Source organism: Pogona vitticeps, chromosome 5 (genome assembly GCF_051106095.1).
Source record: "Pogona vitticeps strain Pit_001003342236 chromosome 5, PviZW2.1, whole genome shotgun sequence".
NCBI lineage: Eukaryota > Metazoa > Chordata > Lepidosauria > Squamata > Agamidae > Pogona > Pogona vitticeps.
The window spans coordinates 196292680-196307743 of NC_135787.1; the positions used below are offsets into that span (position 1 = coordinate 196292680).

The following is a 15064-nucleotide window of genomic DNA, read 5'->3' on the forward strand; positions in this document are numbered from 1 at the left end:
CTGCCCCACTAGTAGTGAAGCTGATCCTCCGGGTGGCAAACACAGCAAAACGTGGCGATGATAGAAAACTGTAAAAACGTTGGAACGGGAAAATTCCAGTTCCTCCTCAAGAGTAGTCGTGCCACCCGCTTCCTAAAGAGCTGCCTGGAAGGAGAGGATGGGGCACCAGCGAGAGGAGAGCCTTGGGGGGGGGGGTGATGCTTCACCAGTCCCAGGAGGCCTCGCTGGGGCTCCTCTCTTCCGTGGCTTAAGCCACCGTGGCCAGGGCTGGACCTCCTGGGGGACTGAGGTGCCCCTCCTGGGAGAGAGAAGAAGAGCGCCGGGAGGAGGGGGCCCAAGGGCGGTGGCTCTCGTGGCTTTGCAGTGGAGGGGGGTGGGTCAAAGGCAGCCCCCTCCCCAGAGATTTGTAGGGTGGGGGCCACCACGGCTGAGACCCCGACGGGGGCTGATCCTTCACAGGTGACCCCGCACCTTCCACAGCCAGCGCCAACTCCAGTCCACGACCAGCGCCACGCGTGACTCCCTTCGCCCACTTGCCCAATGCCTGGCATGGTCTGTCACACGCCCAGCCTTGCTCACCCCCCCTCTGCCCTCCTGCCTCCTTGGAGGGGGCAGCCTGGATTCTCCAGCGCTGACCGTGGGGCACCTTCGGCCGAAACAGCGTGCGTGTCCCGTGGCCTGCAGTGGGGGCTTCGGGAGGGTGAGCTCAGGGCTTCCGCCTCCTTGGTTGGAGTGGAGTGTGTGTGTGTGTGTGTGTGTGTGTGTGGTTGGAGTGGAGTGTGTGTGTGTGTGTGTGTGTGTGTGTGTGTGTATGCGCAGGGCAAGCGACTCCTGTGTTTTTGGGGGCCTCTGCTCGGAGGGCGGGGGCCCCTCGGCCACATGCCCAATTCGAAGGAGAGGGATCTGGCCTGCCGAGCTTTGACGGTTCCTGCCAAGCTGCAGGGTTCACGCGCTGCCTCTCCTCTGGGTAGCTTAAGCAGCGGATGCCCCCCCCCCCATAAGACAGTTCAGGCTGAGAAAGGGTGCTTAACCTGGAGATCTCCCCCCCCCAAGTGAGCTTCAAGGTCAGGTAGGGTTTCAAACTAGGGCTGCCCGTGGGTCCCGCGACCTGCTTTGGTCACCCATTCGGGGCTTTGGAGCCCCCCCCCCCAAAATCGGTTCGCCAGCTCAGAACTGGTCTGAAGATGTCCCAAGGTGACTTCGCAGAGATAAACCAGGCGTGGCCTTTCCGCTGGCGTCCAGATCTCTCACAAACCCATCCAAACCAGGCCAGTTTAGGTTGGGATTTCTCTTGTGGCAAGGCACAGTCAGAATTCGAACCCACTTCTCTCACGCTTGAGCTCAGCGCTGTGCCACGTGGGCTTCTGGGATTAGAGAAGGCAGGACCTACATGCACATGCGCACACACACACACACACTGTGTGTGGAGGTGGGGAGGCAAGGTGACCCACCCTTTTGTTCTCTCTCCCCCTCCCACTGCGCCCCCCACCCCTTCTGCAGTTATGAGAAGCGGCTGTACTGAGGACTCTTTCCGGAGCAGCAACAGAGGCAACGGATCAGGTCCCAGGCGCGCCCTCCGCCCCACCCCCAACAGCCCCACCCCGGTCGCTGCCACCAGCTGCCGCCGCCACTGCACCTGAGCTGCCCGCTGGCCCACACCTGGCACCTTTGGGGGGGGCACCAGCGCGGACACAGACTGAGGTCACCCCGCTGTGGTGCCGCCTGGGCGCACAGGGGGGGCTCTCCCTCCGGCCGGCCCCTGGGGCAGGGTGGGGCGTTCCTTGAGGGAGGGGCTCTCCCTTTGGGCTGCCCCACAGAAGCCTCTCCAGGGCACCCCTTCGGCTGGTGGGGGTGGGCGCCTCGCCCCTGCCCTCTGGCTTTTCCTTGGGGAGGGCTGGAGGGATTGGGGGCCGCTGCCGGGTGGCCCCTTACCGGCAACAGCAGGTCCTCCCCCCCCCCCCCCGGCAGCAGCTTCCCCTGCTGCTAAGGAGCCCTGAGTAGGCTCCTTCCTGAAGTCTGCTGGGACCGGAGGGGGGATGGTCCCTAGGGTGGTAGAAAGCGACACCCCACGGCCCTCCGTGGCCACCCCTGCAGCCCCACTCTTTTTTTAAAAAAAACACCAGACCCATTCCAGACAGGGGTCTGGCCTCTCTCTCTCTCTCTCCCTCTCAGGCCATTGGGGGGGGGGGCGTCTTCCAGCAGACTTGAGCCTTCTGGGTTGGGGGGACGGAGAGACCTTCACTTGGCACCATCCCAAGAGTTTCTGGGCGCCTCCAGAGTTGGGGGTGTGGTGGGCACCGGGCAGCTGCTGCAGACGGCACACAGGGAGTGTGTGTATGGGGGGGGGCGCAGGGAGTCTCCCTGGCCTAGAGGCCTGACCTTCTTCCTCCTGGGTCCTTGCCATGTCAACGTGGTGCTCACCGTCTCTGGCCCAGGGGGTCCTGAGTGCCACCCCCTTTCGCAGTGGGATCAGCCACAGGAAGCACCCCCACCCCCGTGAAGTTGGGGTTGGAGAAGGGGGTCCACCCCTCCTCGCGTGGAGGGCCACCATCTTACGGACTTCAAAGTTGCATTCCCTCCCTCCCCACCGCTTGAAGGCTGTGACTTCTGCGCATGTTAGGGTCCAACATTTTGTCACTGTGTATTGATTAAATAATAAAGCTACAGAGCATCCTTTATCAGGTGGATGTGGCTGGTCTGAGGCTGTTCTCGCTCTGGGAGAGAATATTCGGGATTATAAGAAAAGTGGTTTAAGTAGGCTAAGGAAATGCCGGGCGAGATCCCAGAGGAAGGAGCACATGAACCACGAGGCTTTCTTAAAGGTGAAAAACTGAGCACAGAGCAGCAGGCCATTCTTACAAGAAACACGGGAAGAACCAGGCAGTTTATAAACTTTTGGAAGGTCTGTTTTCTCTCACTGCAAAGAGGCGAAAGCGAGCAATGGAGCAGAAGAAATTTTAAAAAGAAAGGAGATTTTGACTATATGGGGATGGGAGAGTTCCTGACCGTAGGAGCTGCTCAGTAACAGAATGTGCTGCTATAGAAGGTGGTGGTCTTTTAAAACAGAGAGTGATTCTCTCCCCCCCCCTCCGGTAAGGGACCCTTGACCACCTGCTTGAGAGTTTGCACTCAATGGTCCTGGGAGCCCCTTCCAGCTCAGGGTGTCTCTTAACCGAAGAACTCCCAGGGCGTGAGTGCGTGCGTGTGTGTGTGTGGGGGGTTTCCCCCCACCCCTGGGCCCTGTCTGCTTGGCCAGGGCGCATGGGTGTGCAGAGGGGCCTCTTTGTAATCTGGCGTTGGAAGGGGACAGGATGGCTTTTGCACAAAGTCCAAGCTGCCGCCACCCCCACCCACCCTTTCCTCCCCTGGAAAAGAAGTGAAGCTGAGCTGACCGGACCTGGGAGTGAACTCTTAGGCAAACCTCTTCTGCTGTAGCAGGGAATCATGCCCAGCAAATTGGAGGCAAGCGTAGCTGCTCACTATTGCCCCCTTTGGGTAGAGCCAGGAGCCCGCTCAACACCATGGCATGTGTGCTGGGGGGTGGGGGGAGGAGGGGGCACAGGTTTTTAATCCATGGTGGGGGCTGGAGAGAAGAGCGGGACCAATTATTCAAGGGCGGAGCCCTTCCTCCTCCCTCAGAGCCGGAGAAGCAGCATCCTCCCCTTGTGGCATGTTCAGACTTGCCTCCCTGGAGGTACCAAGGCGGCTCCTCGCTCTCAAGACGGGTGCGCACACACACATACAGGCAACCTGCAATTGGAGGAAGGGCTTTATTGTGGAAGGGAGAGGGGGGTCGTCGGGGGGACCGTGATCCTGCCTCTGATTATGGCACCATGAGTGAAAATGCCACGGGAGAGCCACGTTCCAGGGGGTTTCCTTGTCTCCCTTGAGACCCTGTACCGAATGGGGCTGGGAAGGGTGCCCGTCTGTGGCTTGTGTGCCCTTGCTCTCCCTTGGTTGGGGAGAGACCCTCCTTCCGACCCAGGAATCCTCCTCCTCTCGCCAGCACCCTTCTTTCCTTTCCAGGGCGCGGCCTGGCTGGCGGGGTGGGGGGTGGGGGTGGGCTCTTGTGCCACCCATCTCCTCCGGTTGGTCATTCCTGAGGGTGAGAGCCGGCCGGTTCCCCTCCTACAGTTTTGCTAGGGGTTTGCCAGGGGCCAGGTCCAGCTGCTGCAAGAACGCGTCCAGGGCTCGGGTGTACTCCTGGGGATAGAGGCGCAGGTGGGCCGCATGGCGGGACACCTGCCACTCCTGCACGTGGACGGGGATGCGGGCCGCCCGCCAGGTGTCCAGCAGCTGCTCCATCACCCGGATGTCGCTCAGCGGGTCATTGTGGCAGTAGAAGACCAGGACGGGGCAGCGGAGGGGCGGGTGGTGGAAGACGTCGAGGGCGGCCTCATAATACGGCACCGTGCATCGCCGGAAGAGGCTGAAGTACAACAGGGTCCCTCGTCGGATGAGCGGGCGCAAGGCTGCTGAGCTGCTGCTCATCTTGGCCACCCCTGAGTGGAAGGAAGAAAGGCAACTGAAAGCCAGCACCCTCGAGCGACAGCACCGGCTGCAAGGATGAAGGGAAGCGGGGGGCCCCCTCCGGTTTGGAACCACTGTGCCCCCCCCGGTCCCATCCCCCGCTGCCCGGCTTTGCTGCCACCTGGTTCTGCTGGTGTTTGGTGTGGCAGGCGGTGCCCGGTGCCTGAAAGGGGGGGGAAGTTATGCTGGGCCAGCACCACGGAAAAGGTGGCCCCCATCGCTTCAGTGGCTTTGCCTGCACAGGACAGGCCGTCTCAGCTTGCATTGCAAACGGCCCACTTCCAACCACTGCCTCGCTTTCTCGGCTGTGCAGGGTTGGTCCAGGAGGTCGGAAATCTGCCTCCCACCTCCCTCCCCAGGAATATCGGCTGGCAAGGCTTTCGGGGGGGTGGGTGGGCTGCCGCTTTTATTTGAGAACCTCTGGCACAGACTGAGAAACCTGCTCTGCTAAAAGGCAGCTTCCGGGTCCTACCCTGGCTACCTCGGTCTGTGCTTCTCCATGGCGAGGCAGGGGTGGAGCAGAAGAGACGCCCCGCCTGTGACGTCCGTGCAGGGAGGACCGTCAGGGGCCCGAGGGGTAAATTCCGGGTCTGGAGCGGCCTGGAGAGCTTCGTTCTTCCAGCCGAGGACGTTGAAGGCAAAGTGGAGCACCAACCTGGGGAGTTCTTCTCCCAAGGGAGAGCCAAGGCCCTGCGCTGCTGCTGCTGCTGCTGCGGCCCCTCGTTCCCCAGCATCCTCTCTCAGGGGCTGCCCTCAACCTCAGGGGCCTGACAGGCAGGAGTCATCACGCGAAGGCCACTGCCCTGCTCGGGACCAGAAAGGCAGGTCCAGGTGCGTCTCCTTCGGAGGAGGCCACAGGGGCACCGAGTGCAAAAGGCAGCGGTGTGTCGGTTTCGGCGCCAACGGAGGGCTACGCCCAGGCATTCGGAAGTGAGCCCGTACCGAGCATGAAGGCCTCCCCTCCTGGGCTCAAAGGCACATTAAGCCAGGAAAACATTGCTCCGTCTTGGGAGCCCACCTGTCTCCTGGACTCAGCCGTACCCGATGGTTTTATCTGTGGGTTAAGACGTCTGCCCTGTATTTCCTCAGAAGGTCTCAGAGGACCCATGTCTTCTGAGGCAGAGATGGCCCAGGGCCTCTGTCCAGTCCTGTGTGGGGAGCCAGGCTGACCAAGACAGAGAATGGCTGGCCCAAGGTCATTCCGGGAGCTCCGTCAGAACTTGAACCCAGACCTTTGATGTCCCAGCTGGGCAGGTTAAACCTTATTGCCCCCCCACTTGCCCCAAGAGAGGGCAAAGTCCAGTGTGATCCAGAAAGCAGGACCTGGCATGGCAGGAATTCTGAGCACGGGCTGAGAGTCAAAACTGCAAGGGCGTCGCTGGGGCTGAACTCCAGGGCCCCCAAGGCCTGCCTTCCCCTCTCAGGCCCATCGTAAGAAAGCAGGTTTCACGTCAGCTGTAGGAACAGCTTCCTGAGGGTGAGAACTGACCGTGGCCGCCTGTCAGGGATGGTCCCGCTGTGGTTTGCCTGCAAGGGAAGGAGGCTGGACTAGATGGCCTTTGGGTTCCCTCCCAGCTCTCCAAATTCTGCCCATCTCCTCTTGACAGGAGGAGGTGCTCTTTGGGGCCAGGATCCTAGAGGGTGCTCACCTGTTTCCTGCTACCCCTTCCCCTCCCCCCTTCCGGCTGACCCAGGGCCGGACGGCACACTCACCTTGGGCCATGTCTGCCAGGCTTCCTGCCACCAGGCTGTCGTAGATCAAGCCATGGATCCGCTCCCGAAGGCCAGCGTGCTGCTCCGGGTGGCTGGCCAGATGCACCATCATCTGGGCGAAGGTGTACCCGCCGATGGAGAAGGCGTGGATGAGGAGGGGCCGGGTGCCCAGGGCCGTCCCCTCCCCGAGCAGCCCAAGCACACGGGCGGCGTATGCCACTCCCCAGCGCGGCCACAGGAAGTGCTCCAGGGCGCTGTCCGCCACCAGCACAGGCCAGCGGCGCCCCAGGTAGAGGGAGAGGTACCTGGCCAAGGCCCGGGGCTGAGCCCCAAACCAGGGCAGCAGCAAGACGAGGGGCTGGGAGCCCGAGAGGGGGCCAGCCGGGGCGGTATAGGCGGATGGTGCGAGAGAGGGCCGTCACGTCCACCCCGGGGGCCAGGAAGGCCGGGCCTGGGGGGAGCCTGGGAGGAGGCTCCGGGCTGGGGGGCCGTTGATCTGGCAAGGCAGCGTCCTGGATGCCGGGGACAACCCCCGCGGGCAGGGGCTCGGTGGACTCCGTGGGGGCCATTCTGGAGGGTGACGCCGACGTCTCTCCTGGGAAACAGAACGACCGAGTAATAAGTGCAGAGAGGGATCTTAAGGGCCCTCATCTACCCTGCCTGCTCCCAAGGACAACAGGTGGCTGTGGGCAGAGAGGGACACGCTCCAAACGCTGCGCAGACTTCCTGTACGGGAGCCCTTCCAGCAGCCCTTGCCCAGCCGGCTGGCCCTCTCCCCCCCTCCAAGGTGAACCCCTCCAGTCTCTTGGGTCGGGACTCACCGGGAGCCCCATCCTAATCCTCTCCATTCACGCAAAAAAAATAAAAAATAAAAAATAAACCACCAACCAAACACACACACACACACACACACACACACACACACAAACAACAAAAAACAAAACCCACATCCCACTCAAGAGGGAGATCAGGCTTCCTCCTAGGTTGGGATCCGCGCAGGGATTGCCACCTAAAAAGGGTCTTGCCGTCTGAAGCTCCCCTCCCTCTGGCCGCCAACCTGAGGGCTCCAGGCCATCGGCCAAGGCTTCTGCCGCACGGATCCTGTGCCTTGCAGGGGTTCTCCCCACTGAACCGTGAGCTTCCCTCAAATGAGGGCGATCCTTAGCCAAACAGCTTGTGCGGTGGTAGAGGGTAGAGGGCCAAATCCAGCCGCACCGCAGCACCCGGCCTTACAGGGAGACCGACCGAGCAGCCTCTCTCTGCCTTCTGCTCGGCCAGCGGGGATCCCCGACAAAGCCCCTCCGCCTGCCTCTCCCCCCCCCCCCCACCTCGGGCCTCTCCTCGCCTTCCTTTCCTCCAGGCAGCCAGCACGGCCCCCGCCGGCTGGAGGAAAGGGTTAGGCTTAGGGAAAAGAAGAGAAAGCCAGCTCTCCGGGCTGGTTGGGAGGGAAACAGGGCGCTGCCTGCACTGCCTCTGCCTGTGCCAGCCCACCCCCCACCCCCCGCCCCCACCCCGGACAGGGCAGGCGGTCTCTATTTGCCTTGTGTTCCCATCTCTCTCTCTCTCACACACACACACACACACACACACACACACACACACACACACACACACACACACACACACACACACACATATGCCCCTCATCCTCCGGCCCATTTGATCACAGCCAACCTGTGGCTTGCACTTGGGAAGCCGGCTGGTCTCGTGAGGGCGGGGGTCCCATCTACACCCCAAAAGACACTCCAGCCCCCCCCCCCCGGTCCAGGGGGGGAACTCCTGACACACGGGGCTGAGCTGGTACCCAACAGAACGAAAGTGACCCAGGGAGGAAAGGGAGGAGGAGGGCATGAGGAGGAGTGGGGCCAGGGCAGGCCGGCCAGAGGGCTTTCCCCCTTCCTGATGGCTCTGACGCCCTCTGGGCACACCCTTCCCCTTCCCCTTCCCCTCCCGGCAGGATCCCTGGAGAAACAACCTACCAAGCCTTCCTGGCACACCAGGTGGTAGGAACAGCCCTTAGCAGCTCTCCGGGTTCTCCAAGGACTTCCAAGGCCCCATCCCTGGAGAGCAATCTTCATAGCAGCCCTGCAAGGCAAGGAGGACATTACATAAGGGGTCCCTAAGGGAGAAGACGAATTTCTCTGTTCTCGCGGTGGCCGAGGGGATGCATCCACTGCAAGCCCCACGTGAGCACCGCCACGGACGGGTTCTCCTGCTCTCCCCACCCCCAGCAGGTGGTCTTCAGAGGAAGCCTCGCCTCTGGCCCTACCAAGAGTGCCCGGGGTGGGGTGGGGTGGGGGGGAGAGAGAGAGGTAGGGAAGCCATGGGTCTTTATTTAGCAGAAGCTTTCATGGAATTTAGAACCACAGAGTCCCAGGACAATGGAGCTGGAAGGTGAGCCTAAGGCCATTGAGCCCACCCCCCACCCCCCCACCCCCCCGCTCAAGGTAGGAATCCAAGCTGAAGTCTATCGGACAAAGAAGGTGCTTCCATCTTCTCTTAAATGCCTCCCTTCCAGCTTCTTCAGGGGCACTCGCGGTCCAACAGTGGCCAGATCCAAAAGCACACGTTGCCTTTGTTTACTCGGCCGTTGAGGTCTCTGGCTGGGGAGTTCAGTTCCCCTCGGTCCCTCCCGAGAGAAGAGCGGCCCTGGGCAGACCCCAGGAAGGAGGGAAGGGCAGACCACTTCTAAAGGGCTGGTTACTTTCTTCATGGACAATTTGATTTTGCAGTCTTTTTAAAGTAAACCTTACACGAGGCTGGAAAGGTGTCAAGGGCATCTTGTGGGAAGAACCACAGCCACGCCACCTGCTTCTCAATCTCAGGTTGTGACTGAATGCCAAGTGGTCCTTGCTTAGCAAAGCTGCCGATGGGCTTTGCGAAGACCAGCCCGCTTATTGCCTCTGAACTCATTCTGACTCTCCCCTGCTGATCCTTGGGGTCTCTTCAGTTCATCTTCCAGCGAATGCACATCTCATGAGCTCTAACTGACTAGGATTATACCATTTTCCTCCACTGTTTAGCACATTTATCACGAGATCTTTAAAACGACCTTCCACAGAAGAGAGTTTTTAAAAAAAATCAAACCCAGTGGTAGTTGTGGGTTTTTCGGGCTCTTTGGCCGTGTTCTGAAGGTTGTTCTTCCTAACGTTTTGCCAGTCTCTGTGGCTGGCATCTTTAGAGGGCAACACTCTGTGCTCTGGGGGCACGGAGTGGAAGGGAAAAGAGTGCTGTCCTCTGAAGATGCCCATGGCCACAGAGACTGGCAAAAAGTTAGGAAGAACAACCTTCAGAAGACGGCCAAAGAGCCCGAAAAACCCACAACAACCATTAGATCCCGGGCGTGAAAGCCTTCGCGAATACATTAAATCAAACCCAGGTTCAAACATCTCTACCTATAAATATAAGGCTCCTTGGGAGACATTCTGCCAGTCACACTTTTGTCAACCTAACCTATGTTAAAAGATTGGTTATGAGATGGAAGAACTGTGCAGGGATGAGCCTGGGTTATTCTGGGAGCTGTCATGCAAGCAGGCAGGCAGTGAAGGAAGGAAGGAAGGAAGGAAGGAAGGAAGGAAGGAAGGAAGGAAGGAAGGAAGGAAGGAAGGAAGGAAGGGAGGGGATGGATGGATGGATGGATGGATGGATGGATGGATGGATGGATGGATGGAAGGAAGGAAGGAAGGAAGGAAGGAAGGAAGGAAGGAAGGAAGGAAGGAAGGAAGGAAGGAAGGAAGGAAGGAAGGAAGGAAGGAAGGAAGGAAGGGGATGGATGGATGGATGGATGGATGGATGGATGGATGGATGGATGGATGGATGGAAGGAAGGAAGGAAGGAAGGAAGGAAGGAAGGAAGGAAGGAAGGAAGGAAGGAAGGAAGGAAGGAAGGAAGGAAGGAAGGAAGGAAGGAAGGAAGGAAGGTTTTGCCATCTCTGGAACTTAGGTACATACTTAGCCTCTAGAGGAGAACCAGGATATACATGTAAAAAAACATTGTTCCACTTGAGATCGTTGTTTTTTTTTCAGAGGCTCCACACGATGGAGCTGGAATTCCTGTTCCCTTTCCACATTTTTATTATACATATCATTAAAACCCTCCAGCCTTGGAACTCAGGGGAGATTAATGTACACAGATTGTATACTATATTTCCACTTTTAACTCAAAGGCCAGAACTCACATCGCTCTCAGGTAATATAAAGCTATGGAGGCGAAACCTTTTTGCCGGGCGTTCTGCTCAGCCCATGCAGACTGCACAACTCAGCGGCGCATTGGGTCACAGGGTTCCCACTGCAACCAGGGGGGGGGGAATACAGTGCGACATGCTTTGTGGGGGGGCACATCTGCCTTGGCACTACTGCCACTACCATGGGGGTAGCTTGAGTTACATCTCTGTAGCGACCGAACCAGTCCTCCGTTGCACCTCCAGGAGTCTTGAGAACAAGAGTAAGGAGAGAAGCAAAAGGGATCTCTCTGCCTCTCAGCTTCCAGTCGTGACATCTGGACTCCCAACATGTGAGGAAACTGGACGGCGCTCCAGATCTGTTCTCCGTGGACGCTTACGGGACGGACGTGTCTGTTTCACTTCTGTTCTTGCCTGCCCCCAGTGAGTCAGAGGAGAACGCCAAACCTCTCATCAGTGGTCAGTGGTGTCTCAATCCACCGGATGGCGAGGGATGGGGGGGGAAAGGTGTGGGGGTCAGTATGCACTCACGAGACCCTGCACATGGTTTCATGTCCTTCTTTCCTGTCCTGGACTTACCCACCTCCTTCCTACATGAAAGAGTCCCACAGCTGGTTACCTTTGTCCACTGGGGGTGGTGGGTGGTGGTGGGTTCACTCCACACACATACAGACCATGGTGTCTGTTGCCCCTTCTGCCTTTTACCGCCTGGAGAATGTTGGCTCTAACCTGCTGCACTGACTCTGAGGCCACCCCAGAGAGTGGCAGCTCGGTTGCCGATGCTTCCCGCCCCGTGGACTTTACCTCCTCCATAGCAGTTGCACAAGGGGGTCAACGCTCCCCCCTCCTTTGAGCTCACCTCCTTTGGTGACTCCAGGATTCCTTTCCCCACCAGTCACAAACAGCTCAGGCCTGAATCGATGTCAGCTGAGAATTTTTGGCCCCAACGCCCATCACTCTAGGCTTGCTGATATAAACCCATCTTCACCATTTTGACGCCACAAACTCTTCACACTCGCACACACACCTCTTCCAGCATGCTGAATTATTGGTCCAGTTCATATCCTGAACCCTGAGGGAACTCTCTCTCTCTCTCTCTCTCTCTCTCTCTCCCTGCCTCCTGTTCTTTCAGAAACGAAGTCTGGATCACAGCAGGGGCTCCCATGGAGTCCAATCCCCTCGTGATGCACAAAATCCACAGCCCAAGCCTCTGTCTTTAAAAACACGCAGCCCAGGAAGGCTCAGCTTTGCCCAAAACAAGCCACTCCAGCCTCAGACGACTCTCACCCCCAAGAAGTAAAAAAAAATGTGTGTTTTTTTTTTTGGCAGTTTGTACCCATGGTTTGGCTCCTGCCCTCTGGAGCCACAGGAAACGAGTGGCTGCTCCATCTTCCACAAGAGAGGGGAACCCTAGGTGTGTGCGAGAGCTTCCATTGAGGAAAGTCCAAGCTATTTCCAAATCCACCATCCTTCCTTCGCCCTCTGGTGTCCCCACACTGGGGCTCCGGTTCAACGAAAGAGCAGCTCTTGCTGAATCTGCCCTGGCGAAGGCATATAGCCCAGGAGACGTCATCCCCTGGCCACTCAGGAGAGGCGGATGCTCAGCCCCCCCCTCTGCCAAGAAGCCTCGCGGGGTATCCTTGATCCAAATATACAGTTATTTGACTAATTCAAGCACTTGTGTTCTGTCTGTGGGTCTACAGGACACCCCCTTGCAATGTGAATTCACATAAAGTACAGAAACATGCAATCAATGGACCTCGTCCCGCAACCCCAGGCTAAGAGAACAAACCGCCCAGCCTAAGAAATCCCCCTACAGAATTCCAAGAAGGAGATGCCGGCTCTGGATGGCCTGCAGAGAAAATCATGGCATTCCAACAGTACCTCTCATGGGTCTTCGCTTGGGAGGCTTGACTGGGAGAAGCTGCCGACCGACCCAGCCGACAAGGAGGAGGAAGTGGGAAGGGGCAGGCTGCCTGGGGAATCAGGACCCTGAGTCCCCTTGATCCCTGGGGTTTCCATGGGGATCAGGACAGGCAGCCCGGCCACCCCTCCTCCTCCTCCTCCTCCTCCTGCTGCTGCCCCCTGGCTGACCTCGGTGTTGCAATCCCCAGAAAGTAGGTGGGCAAAGAAGTCACGTCCAGCTGGCACAGTGCAGGCGAGGGACCCTCCGACTGCAGGAGGGACCCTCCGAATGCCGCAACTCGAAGGCAGGCGGGAAGTCCTGGCAGCCAGTGGTTCTTCCTTGCCCACGTGTGAAGTACGGTTCACTCGGTGGGCCATCCAAGACATGCCAGGTGGATAGTTTTAGGGGCCTGCAGGTGCACCCCTTGGAAGAGACAGCTCTGAGTTGGGGGTGGCAGGGGGGAGCAGAACCTGCAGGCAACGGCTTGATTTTCAAAACCAGGAACCCAAGCCTGTTGCTTGTGACCACCTTTCTCACTCGCAGCAAGCTCAGGGGGTCCAGAAGGGTGGCACCAAAGGGGGCCAGCGAGCCTCAGGGCACCGTCAGCGTCAGCGCTGTCAATGACACCTCCAGATCACAGGACCTGACTTGGCGCCCCTTCCCGGGCCTGCCTGTTGGGAGCTCTTTCCCAAGGAAGGGAAGGGAAGGGGGGGGGGGTCCTGCAGGCGTTGCCCTGGGTTTTTTTATTTTTTATTTTTTGGCAAACGACAACATGGACCCTGGAAGAGCCCACCTGATGCCTAGCTGGGGGCAGGGGAGAGGGACGCCAACCGGCATCCAAGGCTTTAGCTGAGTAGCGACACCAATTAAACCAGCAAAGAATGCAGCCTTAAAGGGGACCTTTGTTCCCACACATGCACGCGCATATGCACACAGATCATGGCAAGGACCCCACTTAAGTCGCAACTTAGTTCCCCCCCCTCTCTCCCTCTCTCTAGCCCCGAACCACCAGCGCACAGGCAGCGGAGAAGCACGACTCTCTGTCCTGGGGGGGGGGCAAGAAAAGCCACCCATTAGTCCCGCGAACGAGCTCGAGGGGATTAACAGCCAAGCTCAAGATGCTGATCTGGCCTTGGCCGGGTCGTCTCCTGCCTGGGGCCCAGGCTTTCCCTCCGAGGAGGCGGCCGCCCGTCCCTGCGGTGGAAACCGAGGCCACCCGCCCCGGCGGTTGGCGAGCGCTGGCTGCCTGGAGGAAAGGAAGGGCCCCCGGAGGGGATCAGGGCCGAGAGGTGGCCTCCGCCCTGCTCTCCAGGTGCTGCTGCTGCTGCTGCTGCTGCCCTGTGGTCTTGGGCAAGCCGCCGCCCCCCGGCCCCGATCCTGTATTGCAGGTAGCCGTCACAACCGCACCAGCCACTGGAACCGTGTCCCGCTCTGCCTGCCATCCGCTCCGGGTCGCGTTCCTGGCTTTCGTTCCTCCCTCAGCCCCGGAGCGTGTGGGGGCCCCCAAGGTTCCCCGTGCCAGCCATCGCTCCCCACCCCACCCCCCGCTCCAGGGCCCTCCGTCCTTCCCTTTCTGCCCTGGGCGACACCTGCCATGCCGACGCCCGGGGGGAGGCAGAAGGGGGGGCGCGGAGCCGCCCCCATCCTTGCCTTTGCATGTTCGGGGCGCCCCTCCTTGGTTTCTGTGTCGCCCCCTCCCGCGCCTCTCTTCCGCGGGGAGGGGGCAGGCAAACGGAGGCCTTCCAGATGTTGGTGGGGGACTACACTACCCATCGGCCCCAGCCCCCGGGAGGGTCACATGTCCACCCCACCTCTGCCTTACAGAGCCGCCCCTCCTCCTCCTCCTCCTCCTCGGCCCCGGGCTCGGCCCTGGAGCTGCGGACAGGGAGGCGCGGCGGGCTCCCCCCCTTCCCCCGAGACCAGCGGCTCCTCCTGCCGCCCCCGAGCGCCTCGCCCTCCCTTCTTTCCCCTTCCCTTTCCTCCTGCGCGCTCACCCGGACCGGGGCTCCCGCGGTGGCCGCGACGGGGCGGCCGCTGGGCTTCCATCTTCCTTCCTTCCTCCCTCCTTCCCTGCCTCCCTCCGCCTCGCTTTCTCCGGGCAGGGCTGTTGATCCGAGGGCGAGGGCGGCGCGCCCCTCCCGCCGCCCGTGCGCCTCCGATCTGGGCTCGGGCAGGGCGGGGCGGCCGCTGGGAGCCGGCAGCGGCGCTTACTGGCTGGACGGACCTTTCCCCACCTCCGAGAGACGGCTTCTTCCCTCCTTCCTCCTTCCTCCTAACCCCTCCCCCTCCTGCTGCAGGCCGGAATTCAACAGGGGAGGGAGGGAGGGAATAGGAAGGCCCGGTCTCTTGGTCCGGAGGACGCTTCTCCGCGGGAGATGCTCAGAGAGGGAGGGTTCGCCGAGCATCAGCCTCGCTCGGGGGAGGCCCGGCCGCAGCCTTTCCTTTTGCTGCCCGGTTGATGCCACCTGGTCAAAGTTCAAGGTGAGAAGTCAGCATAAAGAGTGGCGCCCGCGGGTGGGGTGGGGTGGGGTGGGGGGCGCAGCAGGAGGGAAGGGAACTGTGGGCCCAGGAGAGAGAGATGGTCAGCCCCAGGACCTGAGGTCCCTTCAAGAAGGGCAGAGCAGAAGCCGCCGCCCCCCACTCCTGTTTCCCCCTGCAGGTCTTCCTTCAGACCCCTCCCAACCCTGGTCAAGTGTGCCCGTGGGAACCCCCAGCTGCGCTGGGCCTGTCCTGGC

At 60.2% G+C, this 15064-nt stretch overlaps 3 protein-coding genes across 9 annotated transcripts in view; 1 reads left to right on the forward strand and 2 right to left on the reverse strand.

Annotated features, from left to right (window-relative positions):
• IMPDH1 (inosine monophosphate dehydrogenase 1) overlaps positions 1–2685 on the forward strand; it is a 44682-nt gene extending 41997 nt beyond the window's left edge. For all 7 annotated transcript variants that reach the window (XM_078376781.1, XM_073002347.2, XM_078376782.1 and 4 more), the window contains one exon: positions 1501–2685. In XM_078376781.1, the coding sequence (XP_078232907.1) occupies positions 1501–1640 (140 nt within the window). In that variant the 3' untranslated portion in view covers positions 1641–2685. The remainder of the gene's footprint in view (positions 1–1500) is intronic.
• Positions 2686–3753: 1068 nt separating this feature from the next.
• Positions 3754–6661, reverse strand: LOC144583014 (transmembrane protein 53-A-like; the record flags this gene model as incomplete). The annotated part of the gene is made up of 2 exons (XM_073002360.2): positions 3754–4502; positions 6244–6661. Coding segments are annotated over 2 exons (792 nt in total), but the record flags the coding sequence as incomplete, so codon positions are not given.
• On the reverse strand, positions 6660–12470 carry LOC110084401 (uncharacterized). Its single transcript, XM_073002357.2, has 3 exons — positions 11043–12470; positions 8223–8328; positions 6660–6838 (listed from the first exon to the last, which is right to left on the reverse strand). The coding sequence occupies exons 1-3, from the start codon at positions 11234–11236 to the stop codon at positions 6662–6664; spliced, it is 477 nt and encodes a 158-aa protein (XP_072858458.2). The 5' UTR covers positions 11237–12470; the 3' UTR covers positions 6660–6661.
• Between the last annotated feature and the right edge of the window lie 2594 nt (positions 12471–15064).